Consider the following 16,941-nt stretch of genomic DNA (forward strand, 5'->3'; position numbering starts at 1 on the left):
ATTTGACCATGTTCATTCCCTTGTTACGACCCCAATTTGGGATCACTGTTCAGACATTTTTAGCCACACACAAAGGGATTCTGCAAGCAGGATATATACAGCTTAAAAATATAAAGCAATTATTTATTGGCTAACGTGTGCATGCACATAGAAGATAGGCTAGCAGCTTGTTAAATCCTAGCTAAGCATTAGTATGCTCACTGCCCCTAAGACACCCAAAGAGTCTTTGCTGACCAGGCAGGCATCAGTCAGGAAGGGAAGGGGCAGCCTGCACAGCTCCCTGGAACAGATCCTCAGTGGTGCTGAGTTGCTATTGTCCACCAAATCTGATGGCACTGATGACCTGATTGACTGACTGACTTGACTCCCTGTTTTGTTTTTTGTTTTTTCCTTTGGGATTTTATACCTTTCCATGCTGGTGTGTTCGCTCTTGACTCCTTGAGCTGCTAGCAATCCCCATCTCAATGATCCTACCTCTGTCTGTAATTTCACCTTTATCTCTCTACAGACTTTCTCCCAGTGCTCTCTCAGCAGTCTGAGTCAAGGTTGTGCAGCTGGGCCTTGGATCCTTGGTACACAGGCCACTAAACCCTGGTGTTACAGAGGAAGAGGGTTACACCCTTGAAAAAAAAAAAACAAAAAAAAAAACAAATAACATTTAAATATATTGATTTTTATAAAGTGGCACTTGCTGTTTCCCTTTACCTCGCCACTTGATTTTTTCCTGATGATTTCAACAGTAATAATCAGTGCAGAGCAGTTATACACCATATAATTGAGTACTGGAAGAATTGTTTTGCTTCTGTTTTTTGTTGGTAAGCATTCTGATCTCAAGTTTTTATATCTAGATGTGATTGTTGCTTGTGCCAGAAGTTCTGAAATTTTTTCAAAGTGTGAGGTGACTTCTTTGCTATGTAAAGAATAAATAAATAATTTGGATTTTGATACTATTAGAAATGGTTCGTTCTCAGCCTTTATTACAATATTGAGAAACTACATGCTTGTACTGCTTAGTGTTCAGACTACTTTCATTTTAGAAGAGTCTGTAGCTCTGTTTTTAGATTTCCCTTTATGGTGTGGGGGTATGTTTTGTATTTATTTTTAAAGCCTGCTTCCCTAATGCAACAGTAACGTATATTAGCAATCCTAGGTTAAATTCTCAACCAAGAAGTTTTGAGTATCTTTCCAGCAGTGGAGGATAGATCCATGATTGTGTGGATGCTGTTTACACCTAAGGAATGTATGATTATAGAAGGACATTCAGGGAACTGTTGTCTCGTTCTTTTTGCTTTAGGTTCCTATAAAAGTCTGAATGCTTGAAGCAGATTACTCAGATCTTAATATGCTGTGGAGAAATGACCCATGATTTCAAGCTTCTTTGTTCTGACCTTTAAGCTCTTTTCATTTTTTGAGGAATTCTATGTGAGAAAAAGAGAATCTCTCCTTAGAGCCTGCAAAGGGCCTCACGTGGAGGAGTAGTAGGGGAGGTAATTGGTCCACCTGTTCTGAGACTCAAAGGTGTTCTGGTCTTTCCTAAGAACATGTGAACTGAAGCAGTTTGCTTCACTATCGCTTACGCTGTAAGACCATAACTTACCATAGTGACACTGCAAGTTTTGTAGTCTCCTTGGGTTGTTCTTTAAATTAACTTTGTGACTTTTCAACAAAGTAATGACCGTTAGAAGGTCTGCATTTGGATGCCCTTCTCTGGTGGCATTGTATTGTAATTCTGGTTTGCACCACTTGATGTCAGTGATATATTCTGTGCATGGAACATTAAGATTCTGGGTTCTCAAATTTGGTGCGTTCTTGTCTGAAGCTGTAACTTAAATAATTTTATGTATAAAGCCTAAATTTGTGATTCTAGACATCTACCACTGATTTCAGAAGTTGTTGTATGCTATACATCTATGAAAATGAGTCTTTTCTATTTAATTGTGGATTGGCCTGCAATATTGATATATCTGTATCTTTGTTCCAAGTTTGTGATAGGATATCATTTTTCATCCTTGAAAGTGACTGTATATGTTTGTGTTCAATGTTAAATCTAGCTTTTGTGATAAAGATTTAGCATAAGTATGCAGAAAACTATGTACCAGAGTCTTATTGTATTTGGTAAATGAGCATAATGTTATTGAGGAAGAAAATATTATGGATTATAAACCATCATGGTTCTAGGCTAAACAAAAAGATTTGCTTGAAAGATGCCCACCTTTAATCCTTAAAGTAACTGTGGCTATCCAAAGATGCTTTTTTATTTGAGAACTTTCTGACTCTAAGCCAGATTTGCAAGGATAGAATTATTTTTAGTCCATCAGTGGTGTTGCGTGGTGTGTGGTTTTTATTATTATTACTATTGTTGATAGTAAGTTAAATAATTTTGTTCAGGGGGAAAAAATGCCCTCTTCAGGTATTTATACTGCTAATATTTGTGATGAGCAAAGATTAAATTTTGCCACATTCATATATAGGATGGCCCAGTTCAGAAGGGTGAGACTTTAGAAGGGTGAGACTGCAGTATGCAGCAATGCCAGATAGACAAAAAAAATTGTCAGTGTTGGGTATTTGAGGGAGAGAGGTTTTGGTGATATTGCTTCACAGGTAATTGTTTTAATTGTAGGTACTTGTTTTAACTGAAAAAACTATAGTAATATCTATGGAAATAGTCATACCATTTATGACTGTTCAAAGCCCCCAAAGTTGCCCACTATAAAAAGTTCAAAAATGTGTGCAGGTGTGTGCAGCAATATAGGGCAAGTGCAGATGGATATGGTTGGCATTATGATGATTGTTATTGTTGCCATTGGGTTTCAGTAGAGTGGACTAACTAATGACTACAAAATAGCATTCAGGTAGAAGTTTTTTAGGGTTGCAGATCTACAAACTCTAGGAAATGCTATCGGATGTTATCTTTGAATCGAGTTTCAGAATAGAGAGATCAATTTTTTGCTATTAAATCACACTTAGCAGATTCCTTATGTATTTAGTAAGGCAGCAACTAGACTTTTTGTGCATGAACTGTAAGGACCAGATTCCACAATATGTTGGCAAGTGTGTTGGCAAGAACTTTACTTGCAGTAAAGAAATAGAGGAAATAAAAGGTGTATGGTTCCTATTTCTATTTTTCTTGAAGGATAGTTATTGTAACCTTACCTTAAGCGTGATAGGATTTATGTAGGTGCAGAATAATTATATACCTTGTATAAACAGGGAGGTAGTGGTAATAAGAGAACACTTCTGGAAACTGGTAGGTCATCTGTCAGATTTGGAGCCTAACTGGCTTAAGGCTTTTTAATCATCTCCTGGGTTTCATTCAAAGTAATATGATTATCTGTTAACACAAGCAGTTGTAACTTCCAGGAGAAATTTCTTAATGTGGAATCTGTTTCTTTGGTCTTGTATAACTTAGAGAATTCAAGAGTGTTGTATTAATGGTGATTATATTAGCTATGTCATGCTTGATCAGTGATGCTGCAGTCCTTGTATCAATTGGTGAGCTTTTTGCCAGAACTAATGCTCAACTAAAACTTCTGTTTGTATATAACAATGCTCTACTTGCTAAACAAAAAAGTTCTTAAACCTTAGTGCACAGATTTAGGTTTACAATTAGAACAGTTAGATTTTCTCTTCATTGTTCCTTGGTGTGGGTTATTGTTGGGGTTTTTTTTGGGGGGGGGGTGTTGCTTGTTTTTGGTGGGATTTTTTTTTTTTTTTTTTTTTTTTTTTTTTTTTTTTTGTTCTGTGTGTGTGGGGTTTTTTTCTTCCCAGTAGTTGGTGTTCTCCCAAAGACTATGGAGTTGGGGGGGAAGGATATGGGCTGTTCATAACTGCATTGCCCTGTTAAACTGGGTAGAACTACCTTTTGCTGTGTTACCTTTTGAAGTGTGTTGTCCCTTTCATGCAGAAATAAATTCTGCTTTGAAGATGTTGTTTCCTATTGGTACTGAACACTTTCTTACTTGAAATTAAGCTGGTTATAAATAAGTTAATGGGCTCTATAGGAATCTGTCCTATATGCATCCATTTCTGTCTCTCCCACTGACTAGTTGTATAAAAAATATATTGGCATAATTGAGGATTATAAACGAACCATTGAGGAAGGTGGTTGTTACTGATTTTCATGGATTTATGATAGAATTTTCTCAAATAGCTTTAAATGGATGGCAGCTCTTTTTTGCTTTTAATTATGATGCAGTAGAACTGAGGTGAGACACTGTTCTGGAGATAACCTGCTTGATAGGTTGCCCAAAAGCAACACTTAAAAGTAAAGTTTTCATAATAGAAAAATACATTTAAAAATCATGGATTTAGAATCCCTGTTCCTCATACAGTGTTTGATCTGTTTTCACTCTTGATTTTACTCTGAAATTGCATACATTTGGCAGGTAACTGTATCACAGTGGTGATTACATTTTTGTCTTAACAGATTACTTTTAGGTTTGGGCCTGCTTATGTATCAAAAAGGTGGTTTTTTTTGTTGGGGGTTTTTTGAAGTTTGGGGGGGGAGGTTGTGTGGGTTGTACTTTGGGGGGGGGGAGGCGGGCCTCATTAGAAATTCTGGTCTACCTTAAAAACTTGTATTCTGTCTATATGAAGCTTTTCACTAATTCTTCCAAATTGTTAACACTGTAATATATACAATGCACTACTGGTAGTTTTGTTTTCCCTCGTATGTCATAATAAAATGTCTGTTCTGCTGTGCGTCCACTTGTATTGCTTCTGTAGTGATGGGAGATTTGAAAAGTAGAATCTAGTGAAGTGAAATCCTGAGCATGAAAAACAAACTCTAAGCTAAAGGGGAAAGGGATTGTAATAAAAGACTTTTTAAAAAATGCCTTTGTTTTTTATGATCAGTGCTACTTTCTAAAATTAAACCGGCATGGAAGATTTGGCAACCCTTCTCAAAGAGAGATTAGATCTTGCAATAAATATATTCTAAGACATCCTCCTTCTCATCCCCAAAAGGGTCAGAAGGGTATGTGTGCTTTCAGTTAAATGTCCTTATACCCACAGTCTTTTGAAAACCATCATCAATAACTTGAATGTGTGAAGAGCATAATTTAGGAACCTGGGCTCTGTCACAGCCAGGGCTTCTCTAAAAAGATAAAGGCAACTGCTTCTGGGGGAGTTGAAATGGCAAAAATGTTTGTCTAAAGCATTACAGTACTGACTGGCTGGGAAGAGAGGGGTGGTAGGACCAGAAGAAGTGCCATCCATTTGGGTCTGAGAAGCAGAGAAGAATTCGTAGAAAGTGTTGGATTCAACTGTCAAAGCGATGTGCGATGGATAGAAGAGTAGCTAAGACCTCCTTACCTAACACACACTGTGTGGAATGGGTTTGTCTCCTTTCTGGATTTTTAACCTGTGATCCATCAAACTAAGCCTGGCCTGCAAAACTATTGCAAAGCACTTTTTAAGGCACACTTCTCAGATGCATACAAAGTCATTGGGTGGGGGGGCAGCGATAAAAGTAATAAATGAAGGTTGCTATAGCACTAATGGTCCCTTAACTTTTTTCAAGTGTGTGTTTAGGCTTAAGGGAAAAAAAAAAACCTGTAATGCCTCCTCCCAAAATACTTATTGGGTAGGAATAAGTAGTTTCTCTCCTCTCCCAAACCTCTGCTTGTGTGCTACCTCAATGGGTGGTCTTGGTGGTGATACTTGAATGAATGTTCACATCTGGTTTCATTCTTCTTCCCACATTTCTCTGGTGGGATGAATGAGAAGTTGCTTGGGGATTCAAAGAGCAGTAAATGAACTTGGTAATGTCATGTGCAGGTACATGCAAGCAATTAGTAATCCCATGTCACCAGACCCACTGTCTCTGCTGGAATTGACATACAAAGTTTTAAAGCTGAAACACTGCAAATTGGATTTGAAAACTTTACTTTTTGGTTTCCCTATTATTAAAAGCATAATTATAAAGAAAAGGTGGGTCTTAAAAAGATGCTAAAATTAACAGCTGCAGTTGAACACATTTACTGCTTTAAAGCTGTGGCTGTCTAGATACAGTATTAGAATGTGATCTTTAAAGTATAAGAATCCACATTGAGTGATCAACTCAATGATGTGTGTTCTGTGATCTGTGTAAAGTTGGTTGTGTTTTTTTTTTTTTTTTTTTTCTCACTTTGTTTCAGATTTGTCCAATATGTGCAGCATTACCTGGAGGGGATCCTAATCATGTCACAGATGACTTTGCAGCTCATCTTACACTGGAACACAGAGCTCCCAGAGATTTAATATCCTTTCTTAAGTTGAGGAAAAAGGGTTAGACTGTTCTGTATAATAGCTGTAACTGCTTGTTTTGATTTTTGTAGTCAAGTGGTTACGTTTGGGTGTGTGGTTTTGTTTTGTTTTTGTTTTGTGTGTGGTTTTTTTTTTTGTTTAGCAAAACCTTTTAATGCTTTGAACTTTGTTGAGATTGACTGACTTTAAATTTCTTGTTTGATTAGTTTTATCACTATATTTCAATAGGGTGGTTTCAGCCTGTTATTTATTGACATTTTTTAGATATAACTAGAAGAGCTATCAGGAGACTTTCTAGGAATTAGGGTTGTCTTTCAATTAACTTCATCTGCAGATTGTAGAGATTTAACTAGTCTCAATGGTTGAAGAGCTGAAACTGTCAGTTTCTTTCTGCTTTAAGTATAATTTTCTTTTGCATCAATTATCTTAGGAATAATAATGTGACTTGGGTTTTTTTGCTATGCAAATACTTACAACGTGTTGAGAGTTTTTAATGAAGGCCTGCACTTCATAAAGTAATTAGAGTACCTTCTGAAATTAAGTAATTTCTATGAATTATTTATCTTTCTGTATCTCATTTAAAGAAATACAGTCCTACTTTAATTTGATGGTGCCTTTTTTGTTTAGGGCTTCTTAAAAAAAATCAAGCCCCAACAACTCAAGTTCATTATATCTACTGCTAGCAACATTTGAGGAAATGGTTTCACTTTGTGATCTGTATTTGCATTTAAATTTTTTAGCATTTAAATTGTCAATCTGAATTACACAGTGAAATTAACTTCCTACTGAAGTGGATGAGCTGTTTGATTAGAATTCACACTTCTGGAGCTTTTCCTCCCCCTCTCATATCAGTGACATTGTCAGATGACTTTTGGGAAATGTTTGTTTATTACTAGCTACATAGGAGCTATAAAAAATCAGTATAATCCTTTCAGTTACTGAGTAAGGCTATGGTGTCAGTTGTCATGAAATTGATCGGGGGGGTGACTTTATAAATTAGACCATGTTGTAAACGATTTAAAATTATAGAAAATGCATATGGAAATTTTTGTACAGCATTGCTCTAGTAATCAGTGTTGTTAAGTCCACAAAACTTGATGGGGAAAAGTTTTCTGGACTACCTGTTCCATGTTGGGTGCTATTTCATGTCTCCCAACAGCTAAGACTAAAAGGAAGAAAAAGGGAGAGGAAAGGATATCTGTCAAAGTCAGGGAGCTGTTAAAAAGCTATGCTCTGATACCATACTATTGCTTTTATACATGTCTTTGTATGAAACTATCACAGTTCAGAAATGTGCAGAATAAATCCCCCTGCTCTGTTTTAATTACCCTCTTCATATACAGGATGGAGAGAAAGATGACTGTTTGCCTGTATATTTTCTAGCATAGGGACTTGTGTTAAGCAGTTTCTGAGGTGGGTTTTGATTGGCCGCCTAGAGCTACGAACAGTTTAGCTTCCTGCCTTGTCTTTTGTATAGAGATTAGAGGGTTTTTTTGTTTTGTTTTTTAAGCTGTCACAAATGGCTGCAGATATTTCTTGTGATGAATTCTGCGCAGCCATGACAAGGCATCTCCTTTATCTCTGGAGACTCTGGACAGCTCTTTAAAGTCCAGTTTCTTTCTTAAACAATTTTCAACTGTTTTACTGTTAAAACATGACTTTAGTCTTGACCATGTAAATGGTTCTAGCTTGGTTATTTTTAGTATATGTTTGCAATGAGTTAAAAGTTCCAAATGCTTTTCTAATCCCCAGCATAGCTGGATAAGACATCAGCATACTCTTAGCTAGTATTTAAGGGATGCTGTGCGTCTTAAAACACTTTAAAAGTTGCAGTTAGCAAGCTACTAAGGTCCTTTTCTAAATAAAAGACTGAGGCTGGCATTTTTCAAAGGATTGATATTAAGGGTGTTCCAGTTCCTTACTTCCTGAGTCTACTTTAAAAATTCCAGAATGAGGACATTTTTCTATAAGATGTAGCTATATTGTCAAACTGCATGAGAGCTGTAATCCATCTAGCACAATGTTTTGTCACTAGCAGTATCCAGTATCAGCAGACTCAAAGGAGGAACAAACCACTCTGTGCTAGGCAACTATATTCTGTCCCAAGGGAGATTTTTTTTTTTCCCCTCTTAAACCCTGGAAGTCAGGTGTTTTAAAGTCAAACATCCTTGAAAGTATTTATTATAACAACTGGATGTTCTTACTTGCTAAAAGAAGTCTAATAATTTTTCAGTCTCAAGTTTTTTTTTTTTACCTCAGTGATATCCCAAGGCAATGAATTCTATGCCATAATTGTATGTTGTGTGAAAAGCACATTAGGCACTAGTCTGCCACAAATAATAGATATTATTCAAGTGATAAGTATGCTATTTTTAAAAAAGAAGACAATCAGAGATAGGGTGAGCTAAGCTACTAATGTAGAAATGGGAAAATAAGATATGTCGAAGTACATTATTTCCTAGTCTAGTAGTTAATTACAGTAGTGCTCCTTAAGATAAAAGGAAGCCTTATCTAGACTGTTATGGGAGAACATATGTTAACACTGTTCTGGGAAAGATCATTTTTTAAATGATTTTTTGATAGTCTCCTTAGTGTGTATGGAAAAAGTCTATAAAAGCTATGTCTTGAAATATAAGCATCTCCTAGGAAAGGGGGGAAATAATTTCATAATTGGAGTGAATGGAATTTGTGCAGAGAAAGAGAGGGAAGATGAAGCAAAAGGGTATGACAGTGCTGAATCCTCTTGACCTGCAATTCCTTGAAGACTGGAGTGGGTAAAATTCCTTGGATAAAAGTATGAAATAAAAAGGTCAAAGGGAATACAATAATTACTGTGCGTTCTTGGTAAGAGTGACAGTAAAACTGATTATTTTCAGTACTTAAATCCCCTTCTTCCCTAATTTTAATGTTAAAATCCCTGTGTCTATTGAGTAACATGTTCTGCTGAACACACGTCATCAGTTCAAATTGCCTAGTAGAAAACTTTGATCTGAAAAACAGGAAATCCACCCTGACATATCTTAGACATGAGAAAAGGCCTGAGAAAAGAGAGTTTGGTGCAAGTAGCCCTGGGTGTCTTGGGTTCAGGCCTTTAGGTCTGACTGGCACCATAGCTATGGTTGCATTACACTTAAAAAGTTGAATCATTGTATGAATGAGGAATAACGTGTTGCCTGATTACCCCACCTAGTAAATGCTCTTGCTGTTTAATACTCAATAGCAAACAACTGTTTTCTTAACTGCTTGGTTATGATGAATCTAGCGGTGTTCGGCACGTACGTAGAATGTTCCACCCAGGCCGGGGTTTGGGAGGCCCCCGCGCACGTAGATCAAACATGCACTTTACTAGCAGTTCCACTGGCGGGCTTTCATCTTCTCAGAGTTCATATTCTCCAAGCAATAGAGAAGCCATGGATCCTATAGCTGGTAAGAGCTGTAACCACCAATTTTACCCCAGAGTCCTTCTTAAATAGGCTTTGACACAAAATCCAAGATGATAATAATTGCCTTGTTTTTCTGTTTTGAAACCGAATGTGTATATATGCTTCCCAGTGCCACTGTAATTGAGAGGTGTTTACTGCTGAACAGTATCCTTGATTGGATTGTCTATAGGTATTGAGCCTGGAACTTCTGAAACTAAAAACACTGCCCCTTTAGCTTGTGCTTTTAAATTTAGAGACTTTTAGGCTCATTCCCATGGCTGACCTGTCCACAAATGGTGTATATTTTTAAATGTAATTGTTTCTAACCTCCATTACCTACTTGAATGCATCTAACTTTAATTTGCAATGTGCATAGAGGTGTTTATGGAGGAGATTAGGAATCTTAATTTTTTTTTTTTTTTTTTTTTTTTAACTAAAAACCAAGTGCTGTACTTGAGAATTCATCAAGATGAAATTAGCTCAATGTTGAATATTATTAATAGATATTTAAAATGTATTCAGTTTGCATTCAGATTGCAATTTGAATGGCAGACTTGCTAATTTTAGGAGGTCTTTTAAGTGTATTTTTAAATTCTTATGTAATAAATGTATTGGTATAAAGCATTTGTAGCATATCTTGGTCAAGTTCAGGAGAACTGTGAAGGGCAGGAAGTCTCATTTTTAACTTCCAAGAATCACACAGGCATGTTTTTAGGTTTTATGGGTATAATCCGTAAGTATTTATTCAGCTTTGTGATTTTCAAAAGTAACCTCTCTTTAAAGAGATTAAAATAAAAATTGAGCAAGAAGTTGGTTTTAAAAAGAACCATTCTCCTAATGCAAAATTTTAAGACATCAATCTTATACTGGCATGGTGAAAGGTAATAAGCGTCAAGGAAACTTCAGAACTTTCTGCCATTATCCACCTTTGTTTCAGATACTGGAAGGGCATGAATGTTTAAACTGGAGCTTCCTGTTGTTAGGCTATGATTCCTTGAGAGGCAGTGAGACAACTTAACACATTGCCCCTGAAAGGGAAGCTGCAGCTCCACCATCCCCCTTTCCCTAGGCATAATCCCCTTACCTCTCTTGTACTGGCTCTGGTGCTCTTCAGGCCTTCTGTGAGCTGATTTAACTCATTAAAATGGCAGAAAAAAATCATATAATAATTTAGGTTGGAAGGGACCCCTGGAGGTTGTCTAGTCCCAAATCCTTACTCAAAGCAGGTCTATTTAGATCAGGTTGCTCAGGGACTTGTTCAGTTGAGTCTTGAACACCTCCAAGGATAGAAATCACACAACCTCTCTGGGCAACCTGTTTTAGTATTTTACTGCTTTTGTGATTTAAAAAAAAAAAAATCTTTATATCTAATTGGAATTTCCCATGTTCCAACTTGTCTGACTCTTGTCCTACTGCTGTGCACCTCTGAGAAGAGGAGTCTGGCTCAGTCTTCTCTGTATCTTCCAATCAGGTAGTTGTAGACAGCAATAAGATCTCTCCCAAAGTAGACTTCTCCAGGCTGAACAAACCCAGTTCTCCCAGTGTCTCCTCATGTCATGTGCTCCAGCCCTGACCATCTTGGTGTGGCCCTTCACTGGACTTGATCCAGTATGTCCATGGCTTTCTTGTACTGGGGAGCTCAAAACTGGACACAGGACTCCAGGTGTGGTCTCACAAGTATCGAATAGAGGGGAAGAATCTCTTCCCTGGACCTGCTGGCTACACTCTTACTACTAAAAAATATCCCAGCAAAAGAGGAAGAAAAGTTTTCTGCCTTCTTAGTGAGTTGTTAGGTCATGGGAGGATCTAAAAAGCTTGGGGGTTGGTTCAAGAAGGGAGGATATTTGTGTGGCCTGGAGTGTAAGACCTCTTCTTTTTGTTACAGTGGCTGTTAGTTCAGCTCAGTTAAATGTGAAGTGACTGCTTTGGTTTGTTTCAGCCTCACAGGGCCTTCTCATTTATGGGCATGAAATGTGTAATAAAATGGCATTCCTTTGAATCTTTTCTTTTTTGATGGAAGTAATGTTTTTTTGCATTCAGAGAATGTAGTGCAGTCTGGCTGGGTGTCTGTCTCATGCCAAGCCTGTGCCTCAAGCTCACCTCTGCCTCAAGAGTACTGTTTGATTATACTCAAAGCAATCTTGCAACCAGTGAGGATAAATACAGCTGTCTCTTGCCTGGCAGTGTTAAAAGCCTGCCTTTTTATTGGGGTAATAAATAGTACATGTTGGCAGAAGTTAGAACTTGTGCTTATAATAGATCTCTAAACATTATTTATTTTAATTTTTACTCCTTGTGGTTGTTGTCAGTATTTAGTGAAATAAAATATTATTGTAGTTAGCCTTGATATGGTTGTACCGACTAAATATGACTTGAGCATTTAGTGTTGGCATTCTGAGTTCCTGACACACAGAGCTACTGCATTGTGCTTTATTCCCCTAAGGAAAGCCTGGTTTCAAAGGATTATATCTTGAAAGTAAGATGGAAGGAAAATTATTATGATCTATAATAATAACTTGCAGTTTTAACGAGGGGGGGGACTAGACAGAGGAACAAAACAATCTACCTTCTCTGTCCTCCTTGCATCAAACACAACAAAGTAGTACTTCCAACTTTGTATGGAATATATTCTGCAGAATATATTCTGTAATAAACCACTGAGCAATAACTTAATGTTTATTTTGGGAAATACTTAGTGTGGACAGAATTTGTCTGTCTTCAACTTTGGAGGAAAAGAATTCAGGCCAGAATTTTTTTTTTATGGTTAGGATTTTTTTATTTCTAGCAGAAGTCAAAATTCACACAATAAAAATATTTGACCATAGCAGTTTTTACATCATACAACATTTGAAAAAGCTTTCTGAACTGAATGTTTTCTAGAAATGTCTGAAACAATGCTGCAATATTTCTGTTGTTTCTACAACTTCCCTCTGGAATATTGGGAAGGTAGAGTCTGTGCACTGAAGGTGCATTTGTTGAGGGGGAAAAATAAAGCCACCAACCAAAGTCAAAATTGAAATTTTTTTTAGTCCAAAACTATTTTGACTTGAAGGTAATATGTTAGAGTATTGTTGCACAGGGCATTGCTTATAGGGCATTCCCCACAGATTGACTCTTATTGGTTTAGAAAGCTTTAAACTTTGAATCTCTTATCTAGTGTGCATAAGCAAGTCTTAATCTTCCTTACCCTGTGGGCTTTGAGACATGGAATGCTTGGAGTGGGTAGCCCATGAAACTTTTCAAATCAATGTGATTTTTTTATTAACTTAATTGATGAAGGGTTTTAGAAAGAAAGAAATTGATACACTTGTATTCGGGACATATTTGTGCTATTGTGCAATATTTATTTAAGCAGATTTCACCGTAGAAACTTCTCTCTTCTCTGGCAGAGCTTTTATCTCAGTTATCAGGCGTGAGGCGTTCTGCAGGGCAGCTCAATTCCTCTGGCCCTTCTGCTTCTCAGTTACAGCAGCTGCAGATGCAACTGCAGTTGGAGCGACAGCATGCACAGGCAGCAAGACAACAACTGGAGACTGCACGCAATGCAACTAGACGCACTAACACAAGCAGCATCACCACCACTATTACGCAATCTATAGCAGCAACCAACACATCTAACACAGAAAACGGTCAGCAGACTATTCAGAATTCCCAGTTTCTTCTTGCAAGGTAACTTGTTCTGTGGGTTTAACTTTACTCTTCTACCATTTCTGTTTTCCTTGGTCCTGATAAAGTTCATTGAAAATATTATGCGTTTAGAGTTAGGCGTGTGCTTTAGTGTAGCGAAGTAGGGTCCTTAATTGCGGTTAAATATATCCCAGGATTAACAGACCAATCAGTGAATCGTACAGAATATACCAATGTTAGAGGTCAATAGCTGTCATAGAATATTTGTAATTCATAACTCAATCTAAAAGAAAAATATTTCACACTTTAGTGCAGTACCATTAAAAGCAATAAACTTCATCCACTGAATTGTTCTTAAACCTGATTACTCTGTTAAATGTACTTAAAGGTATGGTAGTAGCCTGTGCTTTGTTACAATAGTCAAAATATCTGAATAATGTTAAATATCACATCTTGTTGTGTATTGTAATCATAAGAAATGGGATGTGTTGGTGTTTTTCAGTTGTTTGATGTGCAGTTAGGTGTTTATGTACGAATTTATAAAACAATCACAAAAAATTAGATTGATCCATACTGTCAGAAGTAAAGTAAATCCAAGAAATGAATATCTAAGAGTGGTAGTTTGTAGTTGGCCTGAAGGGAGTTCTTCTGCTTTAAGGAAACCAACTCTAAGACTTGGCTTGCAGAAATATCCAGTGGGGTCTCAGTGTTGATAAAAGTGAGAGGCAGTCTCACAGGCATGCTGCATTTCTTATATGTGTCCGGGAATGTATTTAAAGGTTTAGACTGGAATATGGGTTATTTGTTTTCTGCAGGCCTTGAAAAGGAGGCTACTCTTACAAGTTGAGCTATGGCTGTATGAGCTGCCTACAGTTCCAGCCATGGAATGGATTCTGCCAGATACCTAATGAAGTTTGTAGTTGAGATGCTATGCTTTTGTTTGCATTCGTAACATCATCTTTTCAACCCTGCTGTGTCTCTGCTCCTAGGCAATGAATAAATATTACTTGCTGCTTCTCAGTTTTGAGAGAAACATAAGGGATATTACTTTGCTAAACTATGCTTGTTTATCCTACTACTTCTGATAAAACAAGGGCATTTGCAGTAATATGACTCAAACATTATATGCTGATAATGTGAGGGGAGAGAACTTCAGTAGTATTATTTACTAGGAAACAAATTTTTAATGAAGGCTTGAGGTTGAATAGAGGCTTATATATAAAATACTGTAGATGAAAAAAAGCAAATAAGGAATGTGCTATTAATAAGCAGAATACACAGTTGTTTCAGAAAGTATAATTGTATCCTAGGGTTGTTCTATAGAAAATTTTTTAATGTTTTTTCAATTAGATGTTGAGAAAGGACACAGACATTTGAACAGTTGCTGATTCTGGAAACCTGGGTTGGGACAAGCTATTGCTGTCATGCCGATTTTTATCTAAACTCAAAATAATATCTCAATCAATAATAACTTTAATGAAAATATCTGCAAATGTCAGTCACTGATCTTGTGAGGTAGTTCAGAATTGGAGCAAGTAATGTCCTTGCTTCTATTAGGTGATGGTGCATGCACTGATAAGTGAAGAGAGTGACGTACTGTACTTTGGGGAATCTCTAGGCATTACGTGTGTAGTAATGTATTTTGTGCCATGTTTGCATTTAGAAGTTGACCTAGGGACAAAATGGGCACTTAAGGGATGACTAGGGAATCCCCACCCCCCCCCCACCCCGCTTCAGCATGAGAATCCACTTCTATGAAGTCTTTTGTAGCATCTAGGAACAGAAGGTTTGTTAAATGTCTGCATTCTTGTTGCATCAGGAGTGCCAGATGTTGTCAGATCTGCACATGTCAAAAGAAGTGCAGCAGTACCTAGGCTGGTTCTCAAAGGAACAGTTTTCAAGTGTCATTCAGCATGTGTCAGTCCAGCTGTAAGGCTTAGTAGCATCATTCAATGAAACAGGCTTTCACTAACTGTCTGTCTTGTCTCTTTCTGTGCTGCTGTACAGGTTGAATGATCCTAAGATGTCAGAAGCAGAGCGTCAGTCAATGGAAAGTGAACGGGCAGACCGCAGCTTGTTTGTTCAAGAGCTTCTACTGTCCACTTTGATGCGGGAAGAAAGCTCTTCCTCAGATGAGGATGAGCGGGGGGAGATTGCTGATTTTGGTGCTATGGGCTGTGTAGATATTATGCCTCTAGATGTTGCTTTAGAAAACCTAAATTTAAAAGAGAGTAATAAAGGAAATGAGCCTCCTCCACCTCCTCTTTGATGGCATCCCACTTTGCAGACAATGTCCTCTGTGCTGTATTTGCCAATGAAAGTGGACAACAACTATCTTGGGTTTGTTTTGGTGATTGTAATTTCAGGTCTGTTACTCTTGTTACATTGTGTACATTCAAAAGGAAGAGAGAAAAGATATATATGATAATCATTTCCACTTAACTAATTTTTACTTCTAGCAGGTAAATATAGGTTGCAGGGCGGAGAAAAAAGCTCTGTATCCTGTAGCTTGACATGCAAAAGGCTCTCCTAATACTCCACATTCAAACTGAGGAGAAAAAAATGAAAAATCTCTAATGAAGCTGCTGTGTGTATTTATGAATATTAATGAATAAAAATTGCTTGGATGGTTTACCTTAACTACTGCATGACATTTTTTGCAGCGTGCATGAGTTCTAGTGACCTCGTCATTTAAAAAATTAAATACAAGGAGTAAAACTAAAACCCCAAAGCTTTCTCATTATTCAAAGGTAATGTGAGAAAAAAGGTTAGTGCTCACTAGCAGTATGTAGCCATGAAGTTAGCTTTTGAGTAACATGTGACTAATGACCTTTTTATGTGCCCTCCCTGCACATTAATGCAAACTCCACAGTGGGCTACAATGTCATTTCCAGGATGTGGCGTTTTGCTATATTGTGACCATTATGTTGCCCTGTTAGCCATTATGTCCAGGTGGAGTTGAACTTTTTATGTCTGTAGGAGACAAAACAACAAGGCCATTGCTGGACTCTACCACAAATTCCCTGAAATCAAATTTTGTTCACCTTTCTTTAAAGTTTTCCTTTTTCATGGTTAATTGTTTTTAACTGTTAAACATACTTTATTCAGGTGTAGATGATTCATAATATTCACTGTCTTGGGGGGAAAAAAAAGTTAACATGGATTATGTTGCCTTTAAGTCTTCATAGTCTCTATCATTTTGAGTTATTTATGTATTTCCTTCATAGTTTGCAGAGACTTGTCAGTATCAGGAGAGTTTGAGGATTTGACTTTCCAGATTGTCAATATGTTAAAATTGAATTCTTAATGCTAACTTTATCAACCTTTATTTATTGGGCTTTTTGGTTATATTTCTGGCATAAAAAATAAAGCCTTTTTAATTGAAACATGCCACCTATATGCCTATACTGTTAATCCTATATGCTTTTAAATATTTTTTTGGTGTATGGATTATTATAATAGCCCCAAGGCAAAGGACAGCAAGGCTTTGGGTTTTTTTGGAATGTAAAGTTAGATTATAAAGACAAAAGTGTGCACAACTTCTGATAAAATTAGACTTGAAAACTTGATGGTGTTCCTAACAGAACTGTGATATGTATGCTAATTAAAATAACAGCAACAGAAGAAGCCACCCCATAGGTTGGCA

The 16,941-nt window shown here is 37.0% G+C and overlaps 1 protein-coding gene across 1 annotated transcript in view; it reads left to right on the forward strand.

Annotated features, from left to right (window-relative positions):
• LOC135324154 (E3 ubiquitin-protein ligase KCMF1-like) overlaps positions 1–15,935 on the forward strand; it is a 33,076-nt gene extending 17,141 nt beyond the window's left edge. Inside the window, exons 4-7 of the mRNA XM_064499752.1 lie at positions 6,138–6,239; positions 9,498–9,672; positions 13,058–13,337; positions 15,303–15,935. Coding sequence (XP_064355822.1) covers positions 6,138–6,239; positions 9,498–9,672; positions 13,058–13,337; positions 15,303–15,564 — 819 coding nt within the window. The 3' untranslated portion in view covers positions 15,565–15,935. The remainder of the gene's footprint in view (positions 1–6,137; positions 6,240–9,497; positions 9,673–13,057; positions 13,338–15,302) is intronic.
• The last annotated feature ends 1,006 nt before the right edge of the window (positions 15,936–16,941 follow it).

The sequence above is a fragment of the Dromaius novaehollandiae genome, chromosome W, assembly GCF_036370855.1.
Source record: "Dromaius novaehollandiae isolate bDroNov1 chromosome W, bDroNov1.hap1, whole genome shotgun sequence".
Classification (NCBI taxonomy): Eukaryota; Metazoa; Chordata; class Aves; order Casuariiformes; family Dromaiidae; genus Dromaius; species Dromaius novaehollandiae.